Source organism: Trichosurus vulpecula, chromosome 8, assembly GCF_011100635.1.
Source record: "Trichosurus vulpecula isolate mTriVul1 chromosome 8, mTriVul1.pri, whole genome shotgun sequence".
NCBI classification, from domain to species: Eukaryota; Metazoa; Chordata; class Mammalia; order Diprotodontia; family Phalangeridae; genus Trichosurus; species Trichosurus vulpecula.
In genome coordinates, this window is record NC_050580.1 from 117,208,443 (window position 1) to 117,233,291 (window position 24,849).

General features: G+C 39.4%; 1 protein-coding gene across 2 annotated transcripts in view; it reads left to right on the forward strand.

The window, feature by feature from the left end:
• EFL1 (elongation factor like GTPase 1) overlaps positions 1–24,849 on the forward strand; it is a 218,837-nt gene that overhangs the window by 181,665 nt on the left and 12,323 nt on the right. For both annotated transcript variants that reach the window (XM_036735929.1, XM_036735928.1), the window contains one exon: positions 7,940–8,124. In XM_036735929.1, the coding sequence (XP_036591824.1) occupies positions 7,940–8,124 (185 nt within the window). The remainder of the gene's footprint in view (positions 1–7,939; positions 8,125–24,849) is intronic.

A 24,849-nucleotide genomic window follows, 5' to 3' on the forward strand; every position in this document is an offset into this window, starting at 1 on the left:
TAACCTGAGTCACACCGTGATGTAGTGGTTAGAGAGCTGATCTCAGATTCAGTAAGACCCAGGCTGTAGTCCTGCCTTTGACCCATAAACTGGCTCTTTACCTGATGCAAGTCCCCTTAACCTCTTAGCACTCCAGGCATCTTCAGACATTGCAGAGAAAGTACTGACTTGCATTAGGAGAGGAAGTTTCTCACCAGGATCTCCCTTGATTATGATTATAAGCTAAAAAAAACAGCAAAAAAAACCCAAAAAACCTAATCTGTTTCTTCTAAACAAGGTCTTAAAATAGTAATTTATTCTATAGCTGTTAAATTGCTTTTTCCCACTCTTATACAACAGAATTTTCTGAAATCTCAAAATAATTAAATTTCATCCTCTGGAGAAATACTTTAAGAGAATGGCTATACTTTTCTGCAGAGTTCATTCAGAATATACTTCCCCCAAAAGGGTTAAAAGATGAAATCTTTTACACTTCTTAATATTATTTCCATCTGTATTCATATAGAATTCCTTTTTAATAAATACAACTAGCCATAAAAATTTTCTTAATCAGTTTTGATATAAATGGAGACCTATAGCTACAATTACCAGTCAGTCAATAAATGTTCACCAGTTGTTGGGACACATGGGTTTTTCCCTCCTCAAATGCCAAATGTATGCTTGCCAAAAGACTGTTTTAATGGAGAACTCACACAGGGCAACTGCTCACATGGTAGTCAGAAGAAGCAATATAGGGACACTCAAGGTTTTTCTTAAGAACTTTGGAATTGATTGTGTAACATGGGAGACACTGGCATAGGACTGCTCAGCATAGAGTGCCCACATCAGAGAAGGTGCTGTGCTCTATGAGCAAAGAAGAATTGAAGTAGCTCAAAAGAAAAATAAGATGTGCAAATTTAGGGACATCTCTACTCCAGATGATCATGTGGACTATTTGTGCCTGACCTGTGGTAGAGCCTTCCAAGCTCTTACTGGTCTAATCAGCCACAGTCAGACACAGTGTAATTTGATTCTCTAATATAGTGATGTCATTTTCGTCTTTGGTCTTTGAGAATGAAGGACAACAGCCAACTATAAAACCTTTGCTCAGAATATTACCCAGATATTTTTGCATTTCTTCTAATTCCAACCCTTTAATTTTCATTGATAAATCTTTTTTTCATCTTTTAATTGTCAGCTTTCTGCTTGTATGGGAATCACTTTCTCCTGTCTCTCTTCCCAGCAAAGCTTAAAAAAAAAAACAGGACACACCTATTTAGCTTTTGTAAACTTGTTAGGTTTTCAAACAGTTTTATATTCCATTAAAGTACAATTATAGTAAAGCAGCATCTTCCATATTGAGCTTAAATTATATATAGATAGAGTCAAGTGGAGACATCTATTAAATTTGTTTTTTTTTTATATTTTAAGAGAAATGCTTATAATGTTGATTTAAAAACAAACAAACAGAGGAAAAACACCAAAACAGTGCTGCTCTGGGCTGTGTACAGAGAACTGAAAATATTCCTTTTACATAGAACTAGAAATTATATTGGTCTTTACTAATATGGAACTTTACGTCTATCCCGTTGTGCTGGAAGCTTGCTTTAACGTGAGTCTTGACGGTCCTTGCCATAAAATCATGTTGTAAATCACACAGTTTTGTAATAGACTCCTAGTCCTTAAATTTAAGGGATTCTTCAAGCAGAACTTTGCAGAGCCTTCCCTCTCCAGCCTTATTGGTTCATGCAGTTTGAACATGGCAGGGTCTAATTTATATTTTTGCTGCTGCCAAAAATAAACCCACATTGGATGGGAGGGTGGGGTCAAAATGAATTCCTGTGTTACTATGAAAAGCCTTTGCTTTTAGTTAGTCCCAGCTCCTCTCATGTGAATCTGGGTCATAAAATTAGATGTTTGAAAATCTCAGAAGAGAAGCAAGGAAAGACTTAAATGAACTGATGCAAAGTAAAGAGTCAGGAAAACATTATGTATAATAACTACAGGAATGTAAGTGGAAAGAACAGCCATCACAAAATAATCTTAACTGAACATTGGAAAATTATAAAGAACAAATGGAATCCCAAAGAAAAAGATATGAGAAAACACTCTCCCTGCCCCTTTTGCAAAAGGTTGGAGTCCATAGATGTGTAACATTACATGTAATGTCAGAGTTTTTCAATGTGTTGTTCAGTTTTGCTAACTTTTTTCTTTTAAAAAAATTATTATAAGGGATAGTTTTCTAGGAAAGGTAAGGTTATAGGTGATACTAAAACAAAGTACAGGATTAATAGGAAATAAGACTGAAAAGGCACTAGAATTAAGAGGTTTGGGGAAAGGCTTACTATAGAAGATGAGATTTTAGTTGGGATTTAAGAAGCCAGTAGGAAGAGATGAGGAGAGAGAGCATTCTAGGCACAGGAGACAGCCAGAGAAAGTTCCCAGAACCAGGAGGTGGAGTGTCTTGTTTGTGCAACAGCAAGGAAGCCAGTGTTACTCTATGGAAGAGTATGTGGCAGAGAGTAAAGTACAAGAAGATGGAAAAGATAATAGGGGGCTAGGTTATGAAGGGCTTTGGACACTAAAAAGAGGATTTTACACTTGATTCTGGAGGCAATAGGAAGCCACTGGAATTTAGTGAGTTAGAGGGGTAACATGGTTGGACCTATGCTTTAGGAAAATCGCTTTAGGGACTGAGTGGAGAATATGGATAGGAGTGGGGAGAGACTTAAGGAGAGCAGACCTACCAGCAGGCTATTGAGTAATCCGGGTGTAAGGTGATGAGAACCTGCATTCAAATGGTGGCAGTGTCGGAGGAGAGCAGAAAGCATATTTAAGAGTTGGCAGGGAGCCAAGATGGCAGCTGGAAAGCAGGGACTTGCCTAAAGCTCTGCCCCAGAACCCTCCAAACACCTATAAAAACGGCTCTGAACAAATTCTAGAACTGCAGAGCCCATGGAATAGCAGAGAGAAGCAGGGCTTCAGCCCAGGACAGTCTGGTTGGTCGCTGGGTAAGGTCTATCGCACCGGAGCTGGGAGCAGAGCAGAGACCAACATGAGCAGCACCTGGACCAACCAGACCAGGAGCCAGGCAGAACAGACCCTAGCGCCCTGAATTAGTGACGTGTAGCAGTTACCAGACTTCTCAACCCATAAACACCAAAGACAACAGAGAAGATTAGTGGGAAAAGCTGCTGGGACAGAGTGAAAGGAGTTTGAAGTTTGGCCACCGCCCCCAGGGGCAGTGGAGGTGGTGCAGCTCTGAGGATAGAACTACAGCTGCAGTTGCTTCTGGCCCCAGGCCCACCTGGTGGGAGGAATTAAGTGGCAGATCAGAGCAGGAATGCAGAGCCTGCTTAAGATCTGAGTTGAGGGTCCAAGTTGGCAGTTCGTGGGGGAAGAGGAGCCCTGGTGTGGCAGAGCTTGCTGTGTAGAAATAACTCTGAAAACAACAGCACAGCCCCTCAAGCTTGGGACAAAGTACTCTCTACTCTACAAGCAGTCATACCCCACTGAAAAACTCAAGGTTCAAGTAGTTGGCTAGGAACATGGCCAGGCAGCAAAAACGGACTCAGATTCAGACTCAGATTTTGGAATCTTTCTTTGGTGACAAAGAAGACTAAAACATACAGCCAGAAGAAGTCAACAAAGTCAAAGAGCCTACATCAAAAGCCTCCAAGAAAAACATGAACTGGTTTCAGGTCATGGAAGAGCTCAAAAAGGATTTGGAAAAGCAAGTTAGAGAAGTAGAGGAAAAAATGGAAAGAGAAATGAGAGTGATGTGAGAAAACCATGAAAAACAAGTCATTGACTTGCTAAAGGAAACCCGAAACAATGCTGAAGAAAATAACACCTTAAAAAATAGACTAACTCAAATGGCAAAAGAGCTCCAAAAAGCCAATGAGGAGAAGAATGCCTTGAAAGGCAGAATTAGCCAAATGGAAAAGGAGGTCCAAAAGACCACTGAAGAAAATACTACCTTAAAAATTAGATTAGAGCAAGTGGAAGCTAGTGACTTTATGAGAAATCAAGACATTATAAAACAGAACCAAAGGAATGAAAAAGTGGAAGACAATGTGAAATATCTCCTTGGAAAAACCACTGACCTGGAAAATAGATCCAGGAGAGATAATTTAAAAATTATCGGACTACCTGAAAGCCATGATCAAAAAAAAAAAAAAGCCTAGATATCTTTCAAGAAATTATCAAGGAGAACTGCCTTGATATCCTAGAGCCAGAGGGTAAAATAGAAATTGAAAGAATCCACCAATCACCTCCTCAAAAAGATCCCAAAAAGAAAACTCCTAAGAACATTGTTGCCAAATTTCAGAGCTCCCAGATCAAGGAGAAAATACTGCAAGCAGCCAGAAAGAAACAATTTGAGTATTGTGGAAACACAATCAGAATAATACAAGATCTAGCAGCTTCTATATTAAGGGATCAAAGGGCTTGGAAAATGGTATTCCAGAAGTCAATAGAGCTAGGATTAAAACCAAGAATCACCTACCCAGCAAAACTGAGTATCATGCTCCAAGGCGAAATATGGACTTTCAAGCTTTCTCAGTGAAAAGAACAGAGCTGAATAGAAAATTTGACTTTCAAAAACAAGAATGAAGAGAAGCATGAAAAGGAAACCAGACATTTGGCAAGCCATTGCTGGGTCAACAAGAATCTTTGGAGCATCTCAGTAACTGCCCACAAGGAGTTTACCTGGTGTCTCTGAATGCATTCCCTTACTTCAGTGTGGTCCAATTTTAATCCATGTCCATTGGCACATTCAAGTGGTAGTCCCATATATGAACTACTTTAAATAGAACAATGTGAGTTTCCCTTTCTAGGAAACATTGTGCCTGTGAAAATCTGATTCTACAGTTGCTGGATGTACGGAGCATAATGAGAAGACTCCATAGCTACTATCAGCAGTGATACAAGACTCATGGCTTCTTCTCTGTCTGAGAGATGGGCCCCAACATTGTCCTGGGTCTTGTCACAATCGATTAGCCTTTTGCCCTTCAGCATTTTTGTTTCCTTGGAAATATGAGTTCTTTGCCTTATCCTGGTTATTTGGAACTTGTGACAGTACCCTACACTATAACCAATTCAAGACAGTTCATAAACCTAATTTATACCCTTGGCCTTGGTCTTTTAAAGTTTTTTTTACTTTTTCCCCAGTGATCAGATTATCTATTTTCTTCTCTACCCCCATGCCCACTGGGGAAAAAAAGTAGAAGCAGCAAAACAAAACCTTTGTAACAAATCTGAATAGCCAATCAAAATAAATTCCCCCACTGCTCATGTCCAAAAGGTATTCTATCTCCATCTGCACTGTGAGTCCCCACCTCTGTGTTGGGCGGGGGTAGGAGGAGGAGCATTTTTCATCATCAAGAATTATGGCTGGCCACTGCATTGATCAGAATTCTAAAGTCTTTCAAAACTGTTCATTTTTACAATATTGTTGTTATGGTAAAAAAAAAAAAAGTTGTTGCAAAGGAGAAAACGACAGACCTTGGCAAAAGATTGGATGGAGTTAGGAGGTGAAAGAGGAGAGTCGAGGATGTCTCCTCGGTTGCAAACTTGAGGAACTGGGAGCTTGATGTCACCCTCTACAGTAATAGGGAAGATAGGGGATGGGAGATTTTAGGGAGAAAGATGATGAATTTCACTTTGAATGTGTTGCGTTGAAGATGTCTGCTAGGCATCCAGTTTGATAAAGGGCTAAGGACTCAAGGGAAGTGGACAATGTAGAATTGAATCAGTTCAGCAAAGGGTAAAGAGGAGAGTGGCTAAGTATAGAGGAAGTAGCCTGGGAAGGAAGTGAGGGGCCAAGGGATTGGTCACAGTGAGGATAAAGGGTGGAGTTATGTAAACGAAGGCAGAGGGAGATGTGGAAAGCCAGTAGATTGTGGTTGGAGAAGAGGATTTCAGAATTCTTGAACTTGGAAGCAGTACATTTGTGGATGATTACAAGATCAAGGCTATGACTGTCTTTGTGTGTGGGTGAGGTAGGAGGAAGGAGTTGGTCATGGGAAGTGAGTAGGCTGAAGAATTGAGTAGTTAGGAGTTTAAGGAAACTAGAGATAAAATTAGTTAAGATGGGACCCACCATGAAAGACCTTGTTAGAAAGAGTAATCGGACTGCATAAGGAAGGAGTATCTGTAGGGTATTCTTGATTGAATAATGTGATGAAATTGCGTTTTATGAAAATAATTCTGTCAGTAGTAAAGAATAGATTGAAACTAGGAGAAGCTAGAGGTTGGGATGCTGGTGAGACCAGAAACAATGAGGGCAGCCTGAGTTAGGATAATTTCAGGAAGGATGGAAAGAGAGGAGCAATGAACCTGGGGAAAGTCAAAGGTGATTTCAAAATTTTTTCTGAGTTATTGAGAGGGCAGTGTTAGTATTGATAGGAATTAGAAATTTGAAAGGTAAAATTAGATTTATAGGGAATATAAATTAAATTTTGAGCATATTAATTTTAAAGTGAAGGTAGGATATCCAAGTGAGAATGTCTTGGTAATAGAAGGGCTTGGAGATCGAATCAGAGCTGGAGGTAGAAATATGGAAGACAAATAGCAATCAAATACACAAAACATAGGCTACTTAAAGCTTAAGTCTACCAGAGAGGACAAAGGACTGAGTTTTGGTTAAAGCCTGCAGTTAAAAGTTAGGCAGAGAGAAAAAGGAAGCATCAGAAATCTTTTGGAAGGATTGAAGGAAAACCGGGTTAATGTGGTTGATGACCAAGAAGACAAGAGAGGAGAAAGTTTCAAGAAGGAGGCTGTGGTCAACAGTTTTAACTGGCACAAAGAAGTCAAGGAGAATTAGGACCTAGAAAAAAACTGTATGAAGGCAAATTGGCCTACTTGGCAATAAGGGAGTTATTAGTAAACTTCAAAAGAACATTTTCAGTAGTGTTGAGAATGGAAAATAGACTTTAGGGTGATGAAGAGGGAATAAATTAACATCCTGGATAGATCATTCCTTTGATAAGTTTTTTGGGTGGGGGAAAACTGGAAGGGGCAATGAGATAAAAAGAAATAATTTCTAAGATAGGGAATATTCCCTGAATATATTTGAAAGGTAAGAAAAAGGCATTAGAGCTAGAAAAATGGAAAATGTTGAAGAGAATAGCGATCAATGACAGCAAGTTTCTTGAGGAATCATCCGCTCTTAACCTGTCACTTGTTTGTGGCTTATCTCTCCTTTATTTTTCTTAGTCCTTTCTATTCCTTGTTTAGTAATTTCATTAACACCACCACCAGGGGGCAGGCAGGGTCAGGAAGAGCAAGTGAGGCTAGCCTGATTTGTTCTTTGTTGCCGTGTCTCATCAAAAGTTACACAAAAGAAGTGACCAAAATTGAAGTTTTGGCCAAAATGAGTCTTTAAGATTGTGTATGAATTTCGTTTATCCATACTATTTACTATGGATAATAAGCATTAACCACCCTTCTGGGATAAAAATATACTTTCTACATAAATACTCATGTATGTGAAGATACTTTTATTGCTTTCCAAGTATATGAGATAATGATAATAAATAGGAAAAGCTTTGACCAGAAAAACTTGTTTGATTTCTATGTGACAAGAATTGTTAGGGGACATAAATAACTTACAAAGTGTCAATTTTCCAGGGCTAATAATCTCTCATGCTCATACTTTTTAGGAGAGTGGATTAAAGAAAAATATATAAATAAATATGCCCTTTTTTCTTTGGCTCAGAAAGGTTGGTACTCCAGATGCCTCCAATAATTAGAACCATGTGATCAATATCCCAGGACTTTAGTATAGGCAAGTTAATGCTATGAAGGCCTTTCAGAAGACACAGATCGTAGGAGATGACATTTGACAAAGCTACACATTAGGGCAGATCATTATAATGGACATTCTTAAGTATATGTTTCTTTGCGGCTAAAAAGTTGTGATAAGTTCAGCCAGTTAAAAAGACTTATGATTTTGCAGGTCGGGTCTATGCTGTCCTGTCAAAGAGAGAAGGTCGAGTGTTGCAGGAAGAAATGAAAGAAGGGACGGACATGTTCATTATCAAAGCTGTGCTTCCAGTAGCTGAAAGTTTTGGATTTGCTGATGAAATAAGGAAGAGGACAAGTGGCCTCGCCAGCCCACAGTTGGTGTTTAGCCATTGGGAGGTAAGAACAAAACAGCTTAATATTTATTTTTTCTCTTTGGGGGCTGGGCTTCCTATAGAGGTGCCATATGAGGCGGAAGGAAGATATTGCTAAAATCAAATTGACTCATTTTCTAATAGGCCAAATGGCAATGTGTTTTGGTCACATAGAACTTCATGCTATGTACTATATGTCACTTTAGCTTATTAAGAATTGCTGCGTATGGTCATTGACAACACAGGGTGACTTCTGTATAAGTTCTGTATTGTTACCTTTTACTTTTCTGGTTATACTACATGCTATTATTATTAGAAATAAGTTTTTTTTAAATCAAATTAAAATTTTCAGGCTACAGAGGAATTCCCCTATTTTCCACTGGAGGTGATTTTTAGATTTGCAAAAAGGAAGTCTAGTTCAATGAAAAAGCTGGGTGATTTCTGGGAATCAACTTTTTTTTTTCTAATTAAACTTGGTTTCAAGGAACTTTTCTTGAAAAGAGGACATTTTTAGCATTTCATTAATAAATGAAAAAGTTTTTAAAAAATAATATACTCTAGGAAGACACAACTGAAAGAAATAGAATGGACTACATATGCTATTCTTTTCCATCCTGTTGGGCTGATTTTCCAAAGGATCTTGGATTTTAGCTCTTTACTCTTGGAATATAATGTCATCAGGGGACTCTAAGGGCAAAGACAGGCAACAAAAGTTACTGTATTTGTAATTAGCAAGCCAATGGGCTTTAGTGTTGAAGAAAAGGAGAAAACATTTCGGGCATTTTTTTTTCTTTTTAAAAAAATGGGCATTAATTTGGATTTTTTTTTTTTATCCAAAGGCAAAAAAGAAAAATGAAACATTTTTCCAAAAAGAATGCTAATGATTCCATTTTAGTAATTTTCATTATATTATCAATAAAGATCACAAATTCCTAATCTATATTCAACTACCTCATTGTAGAGGTAATCCTAAGTTCTCTGAGGCCATGCTGGTAGAGCTAAATTCAAGCAAGTTATACCATGCTGGAAAAGCTTCAACAACTATAGTCTGTGGGCCTGCCTAGCTACCAGTGGAGAGGCCTATTATAGTAGGCTGACCACTCCTAATGAAATTTTTGGTCTGGATAATGCATGAAACAAACAAACAAAAAAATGCAAAATAGTAGCCATTCCTGAGTGGCCATCTTCCAGTTTAGTGGTGATGGTGATGGAGTAGCACAGAAGGGGACAGAGGACTATACTGAAAAAGAAAACAAAAGACAAAAATGCCAAATGTTAGAGAGGATGTGAGAAGACAGGGATACTCATACATTGTTAGTGGAACTGTGAATTGGGCCAGTCATTCTGTAAAGCAGTTTGGAATTATGCTTTATGCTAAATCATACGAAATCTTTTCCTGCTTAATGTCACTACTATGCATATACTTATATTCCAAGGAGGTCAGAGATAGAGGAAAAGGTTGGTATAAATATATAAAAATATTTATAGCAGTACTTTTCTGCAATAGCAAAATACTTGAAAAAAGTGGGTGCCCATCAGTTGAGGAATGATTGAATAAATTATGGTATATGAATGTATTTCTGTACCATAAGTAGAGATAAATAAAAAGAATTCAGATAAACTTGGGAAAACTTGTATTAGTAAAGTTACAACAAAATAATTAGATATATTGTCTTTCAGAAAACAGACTATAAATTTGTAGGTAGCTAGGGGTAAATCCAGCTGCCAAGGAAAAACATCACATGCTAATTTTCAGCAAGTCATAGCTGTTTTGGGAGACTTGATGTCCCTTATTGTTTAAAGAGAAAAGTGGAAAATTACTGTCTTGTGATTGGAAAGAGACAGTCACTGGCTGCAGCTGATATAAATATATGCTTATGTTAGTATAGTTTCCCTCTTTTTTTCCTGCACTGTAAAAGAGGAATAACTCCTAGAAAATGATTGCTAGAGAAAAGATACTTTCTTTTTCTCTTTTTTACCATCCCCATACAATTCTGCCTCTCATAGTTGAGTGAGGAAGAGATTGAAATAGCACATACTTGTGAAAGAGACTGTGGGAATGGGGGACAGTGAGGTCAAGGAAAGCTCTAGAACTGGCAAAAGCAAATGAAGGCATTTTGACTCTTGAGCTGACATCCTTACAATGTATACCAGCTGTGAGAGGAATCTGAGTGCAAGGTAAAGATTCCAAGTGATATAGCATTCTAGCCAATTGGTGCATAACACCAAGATCAGATTTTAAGTGTTTGTTTTTAATAGTGGCAGACTTTATTGTAATGTTGAACAGGCTAGCTAGAGGCAACTCAGATGATTCCAATTTAGTTGACAATAGTAAAAGGATCATAATCTGAGGAAAGTTGGACCCAGGCTTTCTTCTCTCCATCTTCTCTCCATACATCTCATACAGCTTCTTTGTGGCCTGCTTTGTCTGATGATGCCAACACATTAATGTCTCTGATGAATACCAGGGTGTTGAATTCTGTGAAACTCGATGATCACACAGTGATCTTGTTATTCTTAAGAGTACTTTTCCCTGGCTGCTTGTGAAGTCAAAGTGTCTTGGGTCTCCATAAGGCGGGGGATGTTTGGGTTTTCTTATTTTTGTGATTAGGGGCAGCCTTTAACACTTAATTTCTTGGCTTTCAAGACTTTTGACTTTCTTTCAATATTGGGGAAAGTGACTTCCTTCTTTTCCTCAGCACCCTCTTAAGAGAAAGACCAGATAAAACATTAAGGAAAAATTCCCTAACACTTAGAGATGAGTCCAAAGTGACGTGGATTATCTTGGGATGAAGCGGGGTCCCACCAGCGGTCTTAAAGCAAAATGTTGGTCAACTCAGGCGTAGCTTGGACTAGATGGCCCCTGAGGTTCTTTCCAGCCATGAAAATCTGTGATTCTGTAAGTGATGATGGATAACAATTATTATTTTCCACAGTAGTGGAACAGGTTCCAGACTAAGTGTGTAGTTGTTTTTTCTTCAAGTGTTACTCTTTATGTGTATCTTTCTGTACTGTTAATATTAGATTGTTAAGTCCCTTGAGGGCAGGGACTGTCTTTTGCCTTTTTTTTACCTGCAGAGTTTAGCACAGTGCTTGCCACATAGTAAATAGGGGCTTAATAAGTGCTACTTGACTGAATATTTTGTTTAACTGTTTTAATGAAAATTAACATTTTTATTTTTAAAAGAAAAGAACTTATCTTCCCATCAAGTACACTGGCTTCAGGACTAGCAATCGGTGTGGCACAGTGGAAAGGGCACTTGGATGCATAAAAACCCTGCATTCAGCAGCTGTAGCATCTCGGCTGCACCACTCGGCCACTCTGAGGACGAGTTCTCTCATCTGCGAAAGGAAGTGATCGTACCAGGCATTTATTAAAGTTGCTCCCAACTCGGTCAGTTTGTGACTGTGAGTGAGCCTGCTGTTGACAGTGTGGTGCTTGTAGCCTCTGCAGCAGTTCTACACTTTAACAGCCCACGCTAAGTTCAGCCAGGTGGCTGGGAGGAAATAGAATGGCACTGGAGAGCTGAGCTTACAGTCTCAGCCATATCAAGTGACTGTGGCAGACTGTGGCTCACTGTTGTTACCTGTGATGGGGTACCATGGTGGGGGGGGGGGGAGGGGAGGGAAGGAGGTGTTTAGTATAGAGGTAATGATCATCCTAGTGGGTTTTTATTGTCTTTGATTTTACATTACATCCAGTCTGTGTTAAAAAGCTTGAAGGAAAATTCGGGTTTAGTGATTAATTTACCTAACACATGTTATGCTTTTATTTATAATTTTATTTTTATAGCTCACATTGTGAATAGAACCCTGCATTGGTGCTCTAAGATAAATAAAAATGTAAGAAATTGGAGTACTAGGATAGTACTGGTCTGCCCAGGGTAAAGAATATGACTTTCTTATTTCTCATTCTGTACACGGAGTTGGAAACCCCCCCCCCCTTTTTTTTAAACCATCGGCATAGCTATTGAAAGTATTGAGAGATACACATTAGGAAAAAAATATCACAAATAACTGTAGCTGGTTTTTTTTTCTAATAAGAGAATATCATGAGATATTCTATTTCCCTTTTAAAATTAAGAACGTGAGCCATAAAAGTTGATTTAATAACACAGCATACAATTTGAAATATGCTTCATTTCCATAGTCTGTAGTTAAGGAAACAAGCAAGATAGAGGGAAATTAAGATGGAAAGAAAAACTTTAAAAGGGAGGAAAAAAACATGGAAAGGAAGGTAAGTGAGGGAGAGATAGCAGAGAAAAGGAGGGTGGGGAGGAGGGAATGCCAAAGGACAATAGGGCATGGGGTGAAGAGGGGAACAGAGGAAACAGGGAAAATGTCAGAGAGAAAAAAAGCAGCATCTGCCTGCCTGACCACCTATCACTCCCTGTAATTTCTCTTGATGCCCCAAAGGGGTGTCTTCTATAAAATGAAAATACAGAGCATCAACCTCATAGAACTGCTGTGGGCATCAAATGAGAGAACTTCATATGAGAAGCGCTTTGCCAGTCTTAAAGCTCTGTTCAAATGCAAACTCTGCTCATCATCTTCATTATTATTATTATTAATTCCAAATCCCTCCTTTCCCACCTATAGTGCTATAGTCCAGATCATTTTCCCCAGAGTTCTAAATTATATGCATACATATATACACCATAGAAGCCCCACGCCCTCTTTACCAAGAGAAAACATTCCTGTCCAGCTTTCACTTCATATTTGTCCCACCCTCTGGGTCAACCCTGGTGACTACCATAAAGACAGGATTTTATTTTCAAGTTAAAATCTAGCCCACGTTTCCTATGACATTCTAGTCTTGTCAGGGTTGTTTTCTGTCAAGTCCTGCTCCTTTTTTCCCCCAGATGGTTGCTTTTGAGCAAGGAGGCTTATGTTTTAGAAACCCCGCTCTGGTGGCCTTAGGCCACCATGGCTTCTGCCTGCCCCTGCTGTGGCTTTTGTCAGTCCTGGGTAGTTGGATAGAAAATTTTAAAATTTGATTGGTTCTCAATGACAGGTGAAAATTTCTTTCTCAGACGCAAATGCCCAGCTGATATTGGTAGTGCATGACCTTGTCACATGCATACCTACTGCCAGATAGAAAGAGTAACAAAAGGGACGACTTTAATCCGGGGGTAGATGACTGAAGTCTGAATCAGGCTTTATAAAATTATGATAGAAGTGGTGGTAGCAATTCAGATTAACTCCAGTAAGTAGTAATGGAAAAAAGATGGGTCTTACCTTTAAGCCTTAAAGGTTGGTAGGCTCTGTCCAGTCAAAAGGGGAAGAATATTCAGACATTTCATGTTTTTCTGATTGCTGCTGCTAATAACTTTTCTGCATTCTGTATTGCTAGACCCGCCAATCTGGTTACTTAAAGAAGGGTATAGTGATTCCAGAGGACTCATGATAAAACCTGCGACCCAGTCACAGTGCAGATTGAGACATGACAAGTGCAGGAATTTGTTTGGCTCGACTATACCTGTTTGTGACGGGAGAGTTGTTTTTCCTTCTTTCTCAATAGAGAGGAAGGGAGAAAGAGTAGATTTTCATTGGAAAAAAATTAAATTTAAATTTTTCAAAGGCAAGGATATAACTATCCTCCTTGACATCAATCTCAAGTATTGTAACTGTCACATAAACTTCTGTTTTTCTTTAGATCCGTTGTAGATCTCTGTATCATGTGGGTTCAGATCCCAGCTTTACCACTTCCTCCCAGTGTGATCTTAGGCATGTCAACTTCTCTGGGCCTCAGTTCTTCATCTATGCAATGAAGGGGTTGAGGTAGATGGCACTGAAGTTCTCTTTCCAGGTCTAAATCCAGTCTAACCCAATCTCTTTTAAAATATATGTGTACTTGAAGTCTGGAACAACTCTTATCATGGTATGATTCATAAATATATTCTGTGCTATGGGGGCAGCTAGGTGGCTAGAGAACAGAATGCTGGGATTTGGAATCAGGACCTGCATTCAAATCCTGCCATAGATACTTGGTAGCTGTATGACCCTGTGCTAGTCACTTAACCTCTTGCAGTCTCAGTTTCCTCGCCTGTAACTGGGATACTAATAGCACCTGCCTGGAAAGGTTGTTATGAGGATCAAATGAGATAACATACATAAAATGCTTTGCAAACCGTAAAGTGCCGATGTTGTTGTTCACTTGTCTTTAGTCGTGTCCGACTCTTCCTGACCCTGTGTGGGGTTTTCTTGGCAGATCCTGGAGCGCTTTGCCATTTCCTTCTCCAGCTCATTTTACAGATGAGGAAACTGAGGCAAACTGGGTGAAGTGACTTGCCCAGGGTCACACAGCTACTAAGTGTCCGAGGCCAGATTTGAGCTCAAGGAGATGAGTCTTCCTGACTCTGGGCCTGGCACTCTGTTCTCTGTGTCAACCAGCTGTCCTGTAAAGTGCTGTATAAATGCCAGTTGTGATGATGATGGTGACAATGATGTGGTTATCAGAACAGTATGTTCTTTTATTTGCTTTAAATGTACCTCTCAAGCTTCAGGTGGTAGTCTCTAATTCTGATTTGCCAGAATTTGATGAAATAATCCATTTTACCCCATCAATGTAAAAAGTGGTAGTTTTTTTGTTAGTATCATGACTTTATATATTAAGAATCATGGTATTTAGAGATGGAAGGACTTGGAGATCATATGGTCATAGACAATAGAACTAGAAGAGGCCTTAGACATTGTAGAATCCAGTATCTCCATTATACAGGTGAAGAAACTGAGGCCCATTGGCAAAATCTCTACTCGGGTCTTATTGACTTCCAGTCTAGTGCTCTTTCCACTACTCCCCACTAACAGCAGGTTTTCTGACTCAGCCACTACTTTCCTTCCTCTCTTTTTTTCTAAAGTATTGATTTCAAGGCTGTCTGCACAGCCTTTTTCATATTCCACTTGCCATTTTAGTTGTTCATCCTCCAACCTTTAGTGGGGAAAGGCAGTGTGCTTATAAGTAGCTCTTCGATATTTTAAAGCTTTTCTCCTATTAACCTTTTGAAGCGGTGCTAACATAGTGTTCTTTAAAAGCTAATTGTGGCCGTGGCATTTACATCACCCTCTGGTAATATGTGCATGTATAACCACAGTGGCATCTCTCCCTCCCCTCCCTAGTGTACTGTCATGTTACCTAGTGACCAGTCAGCAAAGCAAGTCATTGGATGCACCCAAGAGTTTACATATGTTACAACCCATGCTGTCTGCAGTGCACCTGCTCACTGCCATCCCAGGGCTCTGGAAGGGGAAAAAAGATGAAAGTGAAGTTACCACATGGCTTGTGAAAGTGTGAGAAGCCCGTTTACCTTTCCAAAACATATGAACGTGGGCAGCCATTTGATCATCATATTTTCTTACTCCCTCCATTTGTAACTATGTATGATGCGCTCTTCTAAGATGATTTTTTTTTAAGATTAATGATTTAACAGTATCAAGAAAAACAACCCATGGTAGCATTGCATTTCTTACTGGTTACAAAGAGCAGATTATAAAGAGAAGCCAAAGAGACAAATCCAAGTTTTATAGAAAATGGGAGTAGGTATACAAGTTGATCCTCCCCATGCTTAAATTACATCTGAGGAAGCCTGCAGGATTACGATACACTTCACTTTTGGCTGAATAAAATGTCCTGCAAGACACACAAAAGTTAAAATGTTTCCTGTTTCATTAAAGTCACAGCCTCCAAATTAAAGGGAAAGTCAGCTGTGGTAGACTCAGAATTCTGCTTGTAACACAATCAAGGCATGTGGAAATGTTTTTGGTTTCATTTTCTGGTTACCTCAATAACTGCAAGCAGCTTCAGTGTAACTTTTTAAAATTGCTTCATTTATTGCCAATGGTCAGAACCTGTTATTTGTCTAAACAGAAGGTTAGTCACAAAGAATAGTACGTTGTGATGTCTGAGATGCTCCCCCAGGTGCCCCATATGCTGTACTAAGGTTTCTGATAAATTGTGTATATTCTTTTATTTCTATTGAGTAAACAATTTACTCATGTTATTTAATTAACTTACACTACCTGATTGATGTTAACATTATAGTAGCTTCATTGTTCCCATTGATTCATGTGAAATTTTTTATTTTTTACAGTGACAGGTGAAAGGCTAGGTGGTATAATAGGTAGGGAGTTGTCGTCAAAGCCAGGAAGAGATAATTTCCCCCATTCTATCTCTCCCTTTCTCCCTCTCTCAATATATTCCTCTCTCATCTCTTAGTTTTATTTAATTTTTTTTAGATATCATCCCTTCATATTCAACTTACCCTGTGCCCTCTGTCGATAGAGTTGTTGTTATATAAATTGTTCTTCTGGTGCTATTTTATTCTGTATTAGTTCATGTAAGTCTTTTTCTCTTTCGTTAAATCATTTATTTCCTCATTTCTTACAGCACAAATAATACTCCATCACATTCCTATACCACAATTTATTTAGCCATTCCTCAATTGATTGGCCTCCCTTTAATTTCCAACTTTTGCCACCACAAAAATAGCTGCTGTAAATATTTTTGTACATATAAGATCCTTTCCTGCTTCTTTGATTTCTTTGAATATAGGCTAGCAATGGTTTGGCTGGGTTGAAGGTCATGTACTGTTTAGCAGCTTTTCCTGTATGATTCCAAATTGCTTTCCAGAATGGTTATACCCATTCACAGGTTCCCCAACAGTGCATCAATTTGCCTGTTTTCCCACAGCACCTTCATCATCTACCATTTTCCTTTTTTGTCGTTTTTACCAATCAGATTGAGGTAGATTCTTGGAATTACTTTTATTTGCCCTTCTTTAAATATTAGTGATAAGAGCATTTTTTCATATGGCCATAGTAGCCTAGATTTCTTCCTTCAGAAGTTTTTGTTCATACCTTAGTCTATTTATCAATTAGTGAATGACTCTCATTCCTATAAATTTGAATCCATTCCTTAAATACTTTGGAAATGAGACCTTTATCAGAAAAACTTGTTGCAGTGTTTTTTCCCCTCCTCAGGTAATTGTGTCCCTTTTAATCTTTACTGGATTTGTGCAGATTTTTTTAATTTTATGTAATTAAAATTATCCATTTGATTGTCTATGATCTCTGTCTCTTATTTAGTCATGAGTTTTTCTCCTATCTATAGATCTGATAGGTAGGTTCTTTTCCCCATATTTCCCTAATGTATTTATTTTTTTTCCCTGATTTATTTATGATGTAATCTTTTCTGCCTAAGTTACGTCTCTTTGGAGCTTATCTTGGTATAAAATGTGGGATATTGGTCTGAGTCTAATTTAGGCCATCATCTGAAAGGGTAGCGAGGAGAAGGTACCATGGTAGGCTTGAGGAGAGAAGAAAGGGTTTGGAACAGCCACTGTCCTTAAGTGGAAAAGAAAATCAGAGTAAAATGAAAGGAAATCCTTGTTGTATTGAGAGCCTTCTTGAGATTAGCTAGGATAAATGCATATGTCTGTGTGGGGTGAGGGAAAGTAAAAAGTGACAGTGTCAGTGACTGGATTACGAAGTTCCTATGGCTCCATTCAGCAGCAGGAGAGTAGGAAGTTATGACTAACCCAAGATTATACAATTGAATAATGACTAAGCTAGCAATTGTCTGTTCAGTTTCTCCTCTTCTCCCCATTCCTTTTGGGAATGAGGCATACCACTATTCAGTCAACATGCTTTATTAAGTGTTTATTATGTGCCAGGCACTGTGCTCTAAGCATACTACTACAAAGAAGGAAATTGTCCCTCCCTACAAAAAGCTTATGTTCTAACAGGGGAGACAGTAGGAACATATCCCATATAAGTATATACAGAACAAATATCGAAAGAATAAATACAAAGCAATTAAACAGAAGGGACCATCTGGATGGATGCAATTAAGGAATTTTAGGATCTGTCCTAGGCTCTCTTCTCCTCCTCTTCTGTTACCATTTCACTTGATGATTTTATCAGCTCTCATGCAACCAATTATCTCCATGCAGATTAATCTCAAGTCTACTTATTCAACCCTAAACCACTTTGCTGACCTCCCTGTTGCATCTCTGTCTATTAGATATCTTGAACAGCATGTCTTATAGACATCTTAAACTCAACATATCTGAAACTAAACTCGTTATCTTTTCCCCCAAGACCGCCTCCCTTCCAAACTTCCCTATTACTATTGAGGATACCACCACCTCCCCAACCCTGTTTCCTAGACTGTCAACATTGTGTCATTTGGACTCCTCACCGTCTCTCATCCCACAACCCCTATGTCCAATCTATTGCTAAGACATGTTTATTTCACCTTTGCCGCATCTCTCCGATGCTCCACCTTCTCTCCTGATCCTGCTGCCATTCAGGCCTGAATTGTCACAGGAGCCTGCTGCTTATTCTCCCTTCCAGGATCAAAGATAAAATCCTCTGGCATTCAAAGCCTTTTGTAACCTATTTCTTCCCCCCACCCCCTTTCTAGTCTTCTTATATCTTCTATGCCTCTTCCCCAGGTTCTCTTCAATCCAGTGACACTGGCCTCCTTGCTGTGCCTGGAACAAGTTAGCCTCTTGGCTTCCCTGGTTTCCTTCAGGTCCCAGATAAACCACCCTCTACAGAAAGCCTTTCCCACTCTCTCTTAGAGCCTTCCCTCTGCTGATCACTTCCTATATATCCTGTTCATAGCTCCTTTGTACATAGGTGTTTGCATATTTTCTCCCCCATTCAACTGTGAGCTCCTCACAGAGACTGTCTTTTGCCTTACTTTGTATTCCTGTCTCTTAGGATAGTATCTGGTATATAGTAGATGTTTAATAATTGTTTACTAACTGACTGACAACCACACCTTCTGTGAACTTTCTTTTTATTCAGTCTTTCTCCAGGACTTACCAAACAATGTTTCTGATTTCTCGTATTGAGAGTATAAGCGTCTATACCTCCAGACCCAAAATCATGAAATATTTAGGACTGAACATCATCTAGGTCAAACTCCTTATTTAAGCAACTAGGGAGCTAAGTGAGTTGCCCAGTGTGGCATAGTGATAGAACAGGAACTAGAACCAAGGTCTCTTGGCTCTCTGGCCAGTACACTTTCAAAATTCAATTTCTCTACTCTTCATCAAGCCCTTCTTGCATTGTTTCTTTAGAGAATCTTTCATTTCCTACTAAATTGACTTGGTGAAACAGCTAAAAATTATCCCTGTATTTCTGAGCAAAGCTTGCTGTGACAAAGCTGTAAGTATTGCAGTACTTCTTGCCAAGCCAGGCTCAGCCTAGTTCTAATAAAAGGACAGGTTTTCCTAAACAAACATACTACTTCCTAGCTGTGTGACCTTGAGCAAGTCACATAATCTCTGTTTTCCTCAGTTTCTTCAACTCTAAAATGGGATACTTCCCAGGGTTGTTATGAGGATCAAAATGTCATAAATATTGATAAAGTACGTAGTGTAGTGCCTGACACAAATTAAGTGCTATAAAAGTGCCAGCTATTATTACTGTTATTAATCCACCCACAAGAGTGTCGATCCTCTAAATAGTCACCTGGGAAGATGTGTTCTTATTCTAGGGATTTTGCCATTACTTAAAAGTTGTTTAGAAAATTTCCCTTTGGGGAATTATCTTTGGAACCGGCAGCACACTCTTTTGAATGTCCTTTATATTGAATCATCTTTCATTCCTTAAGAGGGAATTTGATATCTAGAATCAGCCGGGAGTTGGTTTGAGCTAAGTCTGGTGAATCAGGCAAGTAAGCCAGCTTGATTTAATAATTTAAGATAAGAAACAAGGTATGATTGTAAAATATTAAGTATATATTCTTGGTGGCTTGAAAGCTTGCTCTGATAGCAGTTCCAAAAAGCATTCCAAAAAAAATTTGAACTATAATAGCCTTGATGGGATAATTTTATATATTTGGGTATATAAGTTCTGGTATGCTTATTTAAAATAAAAACAGAATTATTGCTTTACATTCACACTTCATTTTTTTACAGTAATAAAATTGCTTTTAAGGACAAAAAAATCTGTGATTCAAACTTTGTCATTTCCATGTTGGTGAGGTCCTAGAGGAGACAGGAGGAAACAGGATCAAGGGTGCAGGTAGCACAGATTTAGCCTTAATGAGGAGCAAACTCACCTCTTTTTCTATAACTAGAGGTCGAGAAGGAAAAATGAGTAACAATTCTGGAAAGTTTTGCAGAATAGAGGAAGGGGAATTGAGGGAACTTAGATCAAAAGGTGTCAAAATGCAGGTGTGGAAAGGAGGATGTGTTTGTGGGGTGAGGAGGACCAGAGCCTTCAGAAAACATTTGGAATAATTGTCTTGGGTGATGAGATAAGGATCAACAGGGGTAATGGGGGTGGGATGTGTTAAGAGGGCCTGTAAAAGGTCAGGTCAAAGAAAAGAAGCTCTCCATTTGCAGGCAATGTCACATTGGAAGTTGGGCTCTTTAAAAAAATCTCTTAGAAGAAAAAAAACTTTTTAAATCCTTTTTTGAAGCCTTCCCCACTTTCTGTGGGCCCCTTCCCATCTGTCACCGTGCTATTTTCAAAAGCTTAAAATCTTTAGAAAACTTGAAGCAGCAAATTGTAATTAAATATTGTTGATCGACTGCTTCCTGATTCTGTAGGTTCTTCCCTTCTCCCAGTGAGCTTTTGAAATAACATAATCCTTGCTATCTCACGTCAGACATTTTAAAAATCTTTTATTATTTGTGTCCTATCACACTGTAATTTATAATCAAGTGCTTTTGAGAGGAATGACTTCAGAAAACAGAGAAAATAAAATTACATGCATTTTCCGTGTGGAAACCATTGAAAACATTGATGTCTTAGAATTCCTTTCTATGTAGTATCTTCATATGGGGAAAAAGGGAAAGGAACTAGATACTACCTATGTCTTAACAATATTAATCAATCAATGAACATTTATTAAGGTCTTACTATGTACCAGGCACTATGCCAAGAGCTGTGGTTACAAAAAGAATCAAAAGAGAGTCCCTGCCCTCAAGGAGCTTATAGTCTTATGAGGGAGATAACATGCAAACAGATATCTGCAAAGCGAACTATATGTAAGAAAGATAAGAAATTAACAAAGTGGAGGCACCAGAACTAAGAAGGGTTAGGGAAGGTTTTCAGTAAAAGATGGGATTTTAATTTTGACTTAAAGGAAATGAGTGAGGTCAGTAGTTGGAGCAAAGGAGGGAGAGCATTCCAGGCATGGGGGACAGCTAGAGAAAATACCCAGAGCTGAGATAGAATGTCTTGTTTGTGGAACGGCCAGGAAATCAGTGTCACTGGATAGAATAGTACCTGTTGGGAGGAATAAGGTATAAGAAGACTGAAAAGTTAGGGAGGGGGTTAGTTTATAAAAGACACTAAATGCCAAACAGAGCATTTTGTATTTGATCCTGGAGGCAGTAAGAAGCCACTGGAATTTATTGAGTAGGGGGTGTCATGATCAGACCTGTGGTTTAGGAAAATCAGTTTAGTGGCTGAATAAAGGATGGATTGAAGTGGGGAGAGACTTGAGGTAGGCAGATCCACTGAGAGGCTATTGCAGTGACTCAGATGTGGGGTAATAAGGGCCTGTACCAGAGTGGTGGTTATGTCAGAGAAGGGGCCTATTTGAGAAATATTGCAAAGGTGAAATCAACAGATCTTGGCAACAGATTAGATATGTGTGATGAGATATAGTGAATAGTCCAGGATGACTCCTAGGTTGTAAGCCTAAGAGACTGGAAGGATGGTGTTGCCTTGACGGTAGGAGGGTAAGGGGATAGCAAGTTCCATTTTGTACATCTTGAGTTTGAGATGTCTACTGGACATCCAGTTAAGATATATGAAAGGCAGTTAGAGATGTGAGATTGGATGTCAGCAGCAGATTTGAGAATCATCAGCATAGAGATGGTAATTAAAATCTATGGGAGCTGATGAGATAGTATAGAGGGAGAAGAGAAGAGGGCCCAAGACAATACCATGAGGGACATTTATAGTTAGAGGGTGTGATCTGGAAGAGGACACAGAGAAGGAACAGTCACATAGGTAAAAGAACTGGGAGAGAGCCATGTCCCAGAAACCTAGAGCAAAGAGAATATCAAGGAGGAGAGAGTGATCCAAGTATCAGAGGCTGCAGAGAGGTCAAGGAGAAGGAGAATTGAGAAAAGATCATTGGATGTGACAACTAAGAAATCACTGGTAACTTTGGAGAGAGCAGCTTCTGTGGAATAATAAGGTAGGAAGCCATATTGTAAGGAGTTAAGAAGAAAGTGAGGAGAGAAAATGGAGACATATTGTAGATAACCTTTTCAAGGAGTGTAGCTACAAAGGACAGAAGAGATATAGGTTGATAGCTGGGATGGAAGGATTAAGTGAGGATTTTTTTCAGGATGATGGATGATGGGCATATGTTTAGGCATCAGGGAGTAAGACAGTAGACAGGGAGACACTGAAAATAGATGAAAGAAGGAGCAATTTTTTGGAGGAAGTGAGATGGAATGAGGCCATTTGAACAAGTAAAGGGATTGGTCTTGGTAGAGTGAGGCCTCTTCATCATGTGAGAGGTGAAAGAGGAGGAAGTGGCAGAAGGCATCTGAGTGATAAAACATGGGAAAGAGGGGGAAAAAAGAGGTTGCTCGTGGCAAATGGCTTCAGTTTTTTTCTGTAGAATGTGAGGCAAAGTTCTCAGCTGAGAGAATGGGGGAAGGAGAGAGGAGAGATGAAAAGGTTTGGAAGAACCCTTGTGAAGAGTGGGACAGTGAGTTGATAAGGGGATTATAGTAGAATTTGCCTAGCTGCAGGGAGGGCCCAGTTGAAGTTATATATTGTAAATTTGTAATGAACCTCAAAAAAACAGTTGCATGATTTTCTCCATCTTCATTCAGCAGTACATATCTAGGAGTGAAGGCAACAAATGGTGGGAGTAATCCTAGGCTTAAGCTTGGCTGAACATAATTGACAATGTGATAAAGGGGATAGGATTCAAGAGAGGAGGACATTGTGGAGTAGAATTGGTTCACCAAAGGATCAAAATGGAGAGAAGGAAAGAGAGTGGTTAGTTCAGGGGAGATGGCCCTGAGTGGTTAGGGTGTTTGAGTAAGAGTTACCATGAATGTTGAAGTCCTCTAGTATGAAGTCAAGAGTAGGGGAGGAGAGAAAAATTATGTGCCAGATACCAAACTCATTGAGAGGGAAGGGGAGTGACCTGGGGGTCTGTAGATAACAGCTACCAGAATTTTGATTGAGTGGTAGATATAAATAGCCTGAACATCAAAGGAAGAGAGGTTACTCAGTGATAGAAGTGGGGGGAGAATCCACAAGTGGCAGTGGGAACAAGGAGTATTCCAACTCCCCTGCCTCAGCCAGTGAATCTAAGGAGAATGAACAAAGGTGCAACCAGTACTGGAAAGAGTGACCAGGGAGTCTGTATCATCAGTGGGGAGTCAGGCTTCAGTAAGAACTAGTAGATGGAAGGAGCAGGAGAGCAAAAGATATAAGATGAAGAGAAGTTTATTGCCTATGGAACAGGCATTCCAGAGGGCACAGTGGAAGAGCTAGGTAGAGTTAGGATGGAACTTTGGGGTAGGAGGGTTGAGGGAGATGGGAATGAGGAATCAGGTGGTAGGGGTGGGGAATTGGGGTTTGGATAATGAGTAATGTCAGATGGCTAAAGTTAAAACTGAGAAGGAAAACCTAACCCTGAATGCAGTAGCAAATCTAAAAACCAGGAGGGAAAAGTGCTGAGCATTCTCAAGACTGCTATGGCATTCACATGGTGGTCTGCCACAGTTTGGGAGTCCCAACTGCTCAGCTAAGTGTTGTAGGAGTGGGAGTGGGGGACCCATGCAAACTTTTTCCTTTACACTTTATTTGGAAAAATGTAAACCCCAAATAGTTTTCTTGCCCTAGTTGGGAGCAGTCCCTGCCCTGCCCAGATTCAAAGGTACAACTAATGTCTCTTTTTCACCTCCATTCATTAAGCCTGTCATTTTTGTGGTCATTTGCCAAAGTTTATTCAGCTGTGCACTGGGAGAATGAATATAAATAAGCCAACATCTCTGCCTTCCAGAGCTTTTATCTTATCAGGGGAAAAACAGGAAGGACACAACAAATAGTACTAGTTGGTACATGATGTATGCTGTGAGAGGAAGTTTAAAGTGCTTTGAGGCTCCAGTTGGCAGAGGTTTGAAGTGCTTTGATGACTCAGAGGAGGTGGGGACAGCCATCTGGTTGGGGTCCTGAAGGAGGTGGCATCCATACTATGAGTAGGATTTTGACAAGCAGAGATGTCAGGGGGAAGTCCTTTTGGGCAGAGAGCACTGTAAGCAAAACTCTGGAGGTTGGGACAGCCCAGAACGTGCTCGACACACAACAGAATGCCCAGTTTGGCTAAAACTTGAGTTCTTGTAGGGCACCAGTGAATTATCAAGCTAGACAGGTCAAGGACATCCTAGAGACCTAGGTCAAGGACATCCTAGAGACCTAGACCAAGGAGTTGGCCCTTTACCTCATAAGGCAAAGAGTTGGTACCATACCTATGAGCCATCGGGAGTCTTTAGAAATTTTTGAGCAAGAAAGTGGCCTGGTTTTGCCCAGACAAGAAATTGTATTCTGCCGCTTATATGGACCTTGTAGAAAATCTAAAATTTGCAAACTTTTCAAATCAGCATGAGCTGATAGCCTTTACCCAAATCCTTTTGGCATTTGGGGGCAGTATTAATCAGATAATAGTACTAGATAATAATTATGATAAGTGTGCACTCCTTGTTTTTAGATGACAAGCTAGCATTTATATAGCACTTTATATATGTTAACT